The sequence below is a fragment of the Styela clava genome, chromosome 6, assembly GCF_964204865.1.
Source record: "Styela clava chromosome 6, kaStyClav1.hap1.2, whole genome shotgun sequence".
Classification (NCBI taxonomy): Eukaryota; Metazoa; Chordata; class Ascidiacea; order Stolidobranchia; family Styelidae; genus Styela; species Styela clava.
Genome location: NC_135255.1, coordinates 19,161,260 through 19,169,318, shown reverse-complemented (window position 1 = coordinate 19,169,318; position 8,059 = coordinate 19,161,260). Strand labels below are relative to the sequence as shown.

Below are 8,059 nucleotides of genomic sequence, written 5' to 3'. Positions count from 1 at the left end.
TAGCATTTTTTTGCATTCGATCGCAATATTTATAGTTTTGAAGAAAAAGTTCATGATATGGCGAAATTCGCCAAAGCGACTTTTCTTTCATGAATCCTAATGCGTGCCGTCGGGATACCATGTTGTTATATGTTTCCCACGTAATGGCATTGTAAGTCATGCTTTTGGGATTTTTTATTTTGAATTGATCTACAATAATTTGTTGGACTACAACTATAGCATAGGATTTGAATATTTATACCAAGGGAGAAGAAAGCCGATAAGACGACTCAATCATGGGCGGCGGTGTGGCTCATCGTGCTAAGCGTTAGGAATACGCTCGCCACCGCACCTTTAATAACTCTGCGTGGGTTCGCAGGTTCGACTCTCATGCAGCGATAGTTATGTGCGAGAGAATTGCAGGAGTTCTCGCCGCCATACGGTGGTTCACGTAACGGCTGGTCGATTCCGGCTTCTTCTACCGTCAAGTCCATGCTTCCGAAAACAAATAACTAACCATTCCCATATCAGGCATGAAATGGTGATCAGATGAGAGGCCGTGGCTCGCCATATAGTTAATCCGTTTTATCGCCTTTCCTCTCTTCCGGCATAAATATGTAAATCCAATCCTAAATTCTATCATATGTCGAGCCACAGCCTCTCGTCCGGTGACCATTCCATGTCGGGTATGAAATTAGTTATCCAGTTCAATGAGTATATTCTCATTGGCCAGATTATGTTTTCAGATGCATGAACTTGATGGTGGAGGAAAACCTAATCGACTGGCGTTTACGTGAACCACGCTACGGCGGTGAGTAGTCCAAGAATCCTGTCGCACATAATTAACCAGTTGATCCGAACCTGCGAACACGAGCAGAAGTGCCGTGGAGAGCGTATTCCTCACGATGCGCCACACCGCCGAGTCGACTACTCAAAAATTTTAGTGACTTAAAATGTATATGTACAGTCCTATATGATTTCAGCAGCTCTTGGTTTTCCTATGGTCGCCCGAAACTTTAACAAACTTCTCCCACCTAGGTTGCGATCACGAGCAGGTTGAACCAGCCATTTGTGAAAAAAGAATTGTTGCGGACACAACGATGAGCTAACCCGCATCCGCCGTCAAAGTACTGATAACTAGTACCACGGCCGTCAGCCGGTGAGTAATTGTTAATCAAGTTTTTAAGATAGTATTTCAGCCCCTATATACAACTAATTCCACTGTCGTTGGTCAATGTAAAATAAAATTGTTGAACGAATTTTTCGTTTTTCGTTTGTTTGAGTGATAAACAGCGACGAAGTCAATAAACTCGACTCCTTTCACCACCTACTCAACGTTTTGCGCGACTGGAAATTAGCGTCCGTGACGACAGTTTCTCTCATTTTTCAAAATTATTGTCTTTTGTAAACTGCTATTAAGTTTCTTTATTGTTAGGAATCATTCGAATTAAATAGGCTTCATGATGCTAATTATGTCTAATTAGACGGATTAGGTGGAATAGAAGTCTCTCGATAATTTATAAGGTCAGGCGCTTATTTTTGTTATGTCAGTCACGTCGTTTGTTGGCTCGTCGGCAATCGGGTTTCGAGATTCTTACAGCTGCACAGGGTACGGTACCGGTAACGTATTCTGGAATAGTATGCAGGGATTTCAGAGATTAGTTTGTTGTTTTTGCTTTTAATAATTGGTTAGTTCTGATTGCTTGCCAAAAATTGAGCAAATAAAGAATTGACGACTCGATTATCAAATTCCTGAATTCTGAAATTGAATAGGATAGGATTTACATACAGACATATTGAAAGACATCAATAATAACAGACAACAGTGATTGCAAACCCCTCTTTTACAATAGAGTCTAGACCTTAAATGGATGTTGCTGCTTGATACTGTAACACCGGTGTCCTGGTGTCAGGGTATTGGCATCTTCATTCACCCGCGGGCCGCGGCGGTGTGGCTCAACGGGCTAAGCGTTAGGAATATGCTTGCCACCGCACCTCTAACTACTCTGCGTGGGTTCGCAGGTTCGAATCCCATGCAGGGATGGTTATGTGCGAGAGGATTGCTGGACTCCTCGCCGTCGTTGGGTGGTTCACGTAACGCTGGTCGGTTACGGCTTCCTCCACCACCGAGTCCATGCTTCCGAAAACAAACAATACAGTAAATCTAATCCCATACCCGACTTGGAATGGTAACCGGACGAGAGGCCGTGGTTCGCCATATGGATAAGCCGTCTTATCGGCTTTCCTCTCCCCCGGGATAAATATGTAAATCCTATCCTATCCATGAAATCTGGAAATGTAGTTTGTTTACAATATATAATCTTTCCATCCTTTCAAGACATTTAAATTACGTCTACACCTGTATACAGATTACAGATACACTGTACAGGATCAAATAGTCATGATTACTGTATTATCTTGAGTGCTCTAAGAGTAAAGCTCGAAAGTTTAATACATTCGCTTATCTTTTTCTGTTTCTTGTTTATTTCTGGCCCAAGTTTCGTTCTGAACTTGCTTAGTGTTTTTATTAATTTTTTTTCGTGTGTGCTGATATTTCTCATGTTTTAAACTTTTTTAAAGGATTTGCTCGATCTCCAGAATTCTCCATTTATAATTTGAGTGTTATAAGGAGTTTTGAAAATAAACTATCTATCTCTTATTACCGGTACATGGTGAAAAAAATCAACCAATGTTACTGACATGGGCAAACCGGCATTGCGAAATGAACTAAACTAAAAAACATCACCATTGAGTTCCTCGGTTAAAACTGATCTAATTTATCGAATAAATAAAATTAACTTTAGCATTTGAGAGTAAACAATACAATTTTGGTCACATGACGGCCGACGAACAACCCTATTGATTTAAATAATAAACCTCATTTCAGAGACAAACAGATTGTGTTTCTTTTTTGCAGAAATTATATTTCTACTTTATTTTCTATCAGTATTATATGTTTGAGTCAAATGCAGTTCTACAAAGACTTCAGTCAAACAGTATTGTGACATCATAAATATGGCATCAGGGACAACAAATGGGGACGATGTAAGCCTTCTTCTGTAACTCACAAATATGTATAGGATCCTTTCTTTAATGTTTTCAATTCCAATATAACTATTCTTTGCTTTGGATATAATAAATCATGTTTTCTTTGGTGTTTTCACCATTAATATATTAGCTTTATGCTAATTATGTGCTGGCTAAGCATGGCGTTATATATAGTTCGAAATCTCGTATAATTGGACTCTATTTTGTACATTAGGAGATGCTAGGAGTGCCTGTAAAATCTGGTTTAAATAAGATTGGTAACTGAAGCTGTTAACTCAGTGTAAACGTATAATCAGTAAATGTCCATAAACATAACCAAAGTAACTTTCATGACCCGCCAACAGGAATGAGCTGTCAAGTACAGAAAGCACATGGCTACTTTACGTTCACAGCTGGTTGATTATGATCAGTCATCAGACTGATGATATCACAGAACATTCTCAGCCCTCTGGGAAAATGCTAGTTGCCAGAAATACAACAAAGATACAGTCGACAGAAGCTATCTCGAATTTTGAAAACCTAATTGCTTTTTATCTGTAAAGAGAGAGCTATCAAGAATCAACATTTGTTAAAACATCCTTTGAGTAATTTATTTTAAACCTTTTTCAGGCTGATCTTCGAGCTCCAAGGCGTCGTCAACCTTCACAAAGACTTGGAATAAGCGGATATGAGATTCATAGAGCAGTTCAAGCACTGCAAGGTTGGTTTTTCTATTTAATAAGATCATAGCTCAAAGCAGGCACATAAAAAAGAGGTTATTTCTAAGCCCACATTTCCAACCAAGGAGAGATTTTGTCTGTTTTGGTGATAATTTTTGCTTTGTTTATGCTTTAGCATTACTAATATTTTCCAGTTATTTATTATTTCCCATTTATACATTTACTTGAACTAACTGAACCAAAACGTTTTTTTTGCTTGATTTCAAAATTTTTATTCAATGTCGCATATCACTAATACAATACAAGAGTAAAAAAGTCAAAGGTCGAATGGATCAACTAAAGAATCTCCCCCCCCCCAGACCCGCCTGGGGAGGAGATTCTTCAGTTGGTCTTAGTTGGGGTAGACATTCTTCAGTTGCTCCTGTTTCCCAACTGATAAATACCCCTCCCCTAACCCATCTGAGCCGATAATACCAGTTTATCCTTCATTTGACCTGGACTAATTATTTTGGTGCGGTTAGGGTTAGATGGTCTTAGTTGGGTGGAGATTCTACAGTTGATCCGATCGATTATTTGACTTTGATTGATTTGTAAAAGTCGACTAAATATTTTTGAAAATATTAATAAATCAGAATAGTGAATTATCCACGTTCAGCCTTTTCTAGATTCGGTATTTAATTGCACTTGATTTTAAATCTTATATAGGAATTAATTAAATGCCTGTTGATTGAGCATTTGAAATACCAAAAGCATATTATGAGTGGTTGGAATATGTTAAGTGTTTTTTTATTGGACATGAGAATCAGAATTAAATTAATGATGCGTTCCAGAATAATACAGAGTGTCCATAAAGTCCCTTAACAATTTCATATTTGTTATGAAGTCATTTCTCAATATATCTTGACCAGGTTTGTTGTTTTTTAAAATATCAGTCATTGTTCAAGTATTTTTACTTCATTTAATACATCTGTGAGGGCCAAAAAAATATATTATGGTATCTATAAATTCCTTTTGCAATTTTTGAAAAATTTTGGATTTTATGGAAACCTTATATATTCAAACATGCAGTCATGTGCATAAAATACCACAAAGAATTGAGAATGACACTGTTTTAGATTTACATGACAAATATTTTTTTTACCTTGCTCATTGACACCTTTCGTCCTATGAAAGCTAGCAAGTTATTCTACAATATGCGTTGATGTGATGATACGTTGAAGAATAATATATTCAAATATTTACTAAATTGGGTCGTGTCCAAAAAATAACACAAAGAATTGAGAATGATTTTGTTTTAGATTTGCAGGACAATTATAATGAGCAGTGATTTTTTATACCACACACATTTATGGCGTTTGCTCTGAACAAGACCTTGTACAAGTTTACACTGATATCTAATCTTTCTTCTTCAGGATTTCTTACCCAATTTATTATACCCTGGGTGAGGTGGGGGCATGACATTTGAACCTGATATATGTATAATCTGCGATGCCCACACAGTTAATTTTAATGCTTTAACACTTAGGCCGTCCAAAATTGCTTCGATTGGCGTTCCATTTTTTATAGTTTTCAGAATTGAAATTGTGGCATTTTTGGTTTTATTGTAAGACTTCAATTTCACAAAAGACTATTTCCCCTGTATATCCTCGCATATTGAGCAGAGTTTAAAACTCAAAAAAAAAAAAATTGCTAAACTAAGGGATCAGCTTATTCGCGCATATCTATGATTGCACTCCAATGAAATTACATTATGTTAACTTAATTCCAACAGCTACAACTCGAACCATGCTAAGTTTTTACAATAAAAGTGTACGATATTTCATTGGGTCGACTTTATGCGAATTTTTATAAATCCACCATTTTAGGGCCATTATTAGGAAGTCAGATAATATGCGAGGATATATTGTATTTTGGATCATTCCCAAAGTGACGAATTTAAAATATTAAATATAATAAATTTCAAAACAATTCAAATTTTAAATTCACTTGGCTGTGTATGGTTACAAACATATCAAATTAAGGATGGATATATTATTGAGATTAATTTAAATTCCGATTTCTAAAACAAACGTCAGAATTATCGCTTTTATTTGCACATACTGAGTGCCACTTATGTTCAACAAACTTGTCATCAGTACTGGCTTGTAAATTTAAAATTTTATGGCGTCTTGTACACAAGTTGTAACATGGTGGCATTTTTCATTGATTTATTAGCGTCTGGATATCAACGTTTGTAAATAGAGCCTTGACTAGCGTAAACAGTCAGATATGCGTGATTGAGTTTGCTTTGTGGGAACTGTACGATGTCTTGAGATCATGGATAACTATTTTGTAATAGTTTGGTATTTTAAAATTCAATTTTCAATCAATTTCAATTTCGAATATTCTAAATGCTAATATTTTATATCGAAATTGTGATAAATGGTACCAAACATCACTCCATCAAACAAAAACTTCGCTCATGTTTTAATTTCTTTCAATTAAGAATATTGCAATGTAATATGAAATACAGAGATCAAGAGTGAGAGGATAAAAGTCGAATCTTTTATTTTCAAAATCAAAATTTTTTCTATTATAAAATTTTGATCGAGTCGGATTCAGACCGGCGATCCATGGATATCAGCATTTTACCATTACAGGACAACGTTCTACTAACTGAGCCATTGGAGGATATATCTCTATAAAGACACTAGGCCTGAAAATTTAAAATTGATTTGTTCATCGTCCATTTTTTTTAAAAAATGACCCTACCAACTTCTATACGAAAAAAATGAAAAATATTGATCAATACAAAACATCGATATGTAGTTTTTTTTCTTGGGCATTCATTTCTGGGAAATAATCATGAAAATTTCAGGTTTTATAAGCTCAAAATGTTTCACTCTGTATCAAATGACTAGCGACTTTCTTTATTTATAACTATTGGAAATTTGGAGCACTAGTTGAAATGAATAGCAATTTTTGTTCGACGACAATTCAGCAAAACATCAATTAGCAGTTTCTTCTCTAGAGCATTTATTCCTAAAAATATTCTGATTGATATTTTAGATTTTTAATATTTTGAAATGTTTCACTCTATAGCAAGTTACTAGCATGTCTTTAATAAGTAATTTGTAATAAAAACAATTTTTGTTTAAAACATAATCAACAACAATTTATCAAAATGATCTGTTGGAGAACTTTGCGTCCAAAATAAATATCAAATACAAGCCATAACAAAACATCTATAGGTTTCATTTAGGCGGACAATAATCCCGAGAAAAATTATCAACAAAAGACTTAGCGTTACTGTAGAAATATAAAGGATAATTTGTTTTCGTTACCAGTAGTGAAGCGTCGGTGTTTAGTTAGGTTTTTGTTTTCGTAAGATTTAGACAAAAGATGGATATAAGGCAGACTTTGTATAGTACAGCAGATTTCTTTATAAAATTATCACCGGGCCAATCATTTCCCATAGATAATGCAATATTGAAATATGTAAAATATCTATGTTTTATCTTATATCAGACATGGCACAGCCATAATGCTTTCTCATAGCGTCTGAAAAATCTTGAATTTTTTTAATAATTATCAAATTTGGGTCGAATGTAAATCGGATATTTTTTCTTCAAGTTATCTCTGGCCAATGTTAAATCACTGATAAGTATTCTGCGAATTTGTCAACTACTTTTGTTGTTTTAAGGAGTTTTATGATGGAATAATAGAAATTTCTTAACAATGGTTGAGTGTTTACTTGACACAATGCTCATTGATGACTCACAATAAGCTCCTGTTTGTTTTGTTCTTAACTTTTTTGTTCTGTAATAATAGTGGTAAAGCTCACTCAGTTGGTCTGGTAACTACAACTTATCCTCATTTAAAAAAAAAATTTCAAAATAATTTGGATACAGATATTTCAAATTCAAAAACGAATTTTAGGGATTTCAAGTAATTCAACACAAATACTTATTTTTATTGTTTCATCTCCCTTAGTAAGGAAAAAAATGATTTCAAGTATCTGTATGTATAAATAACCAATTCTTATCACACAAAGCAATCCTTTGTTACGTCACTATACATAAAATATCTGTATTATTTTGTTTTTCAATCTATAAAGGGTAATTAGCTTGTGATATTCAAAACTTGCACTTTGGCTATTTTGCTGTTTGAATAGCTTATAATGTGTGAATAAACGTAAGTACTCCCGAAGTATGTGAACCAAGATGGCTGACACCCGAACGTAGCATGTGTACCAAGCTAGGATTAGTGGAGTTCGAGTTATGAGTTCGTGGACTAGCCAAATGACTCTCGTAGTATTTGTACCTGAAATTATGGCCTAATCCTAGCCTGGTACACATACTACGTTCCGATGCCCGTAATCCTGGTTCACATAC

At 35.0% G+C, this 8,059-nt stretch overlaps 1 protein-coding gene across 3 annotated transcripts in view; it reads left to right on the top strand.

The window, feature by feature from the left end:
• Positions 1-2,894: 2,894 nt before the first annotated feature.
• LOC120332048 (nesprin-1-like) overlaps positions 2,895-8,059 on the top strand; it is a 72,111-nt gene continuing 66,946 nt past the window's right edge. For all 3 annotated transcript variants that reach the window (XR_013476641.1, XR_013476642.1, XM_078113561.1), the window contains exons 1-2: positions 2,895-3,024; positions 3,637-3,727. Coding sequence is in view for 1 of the 3 variants with exons in the window: in XM_078113561.1 (XP_077969687.1) it covers positions 2,995-3,024; positions 3,637-3,727 (121 nt within the window). In the remaining 2 variants the exon portion in view is untranslated. The remainder of the gene's footprint in view (positions 3,025-3,636; positions 3,728-8,059) is intronic.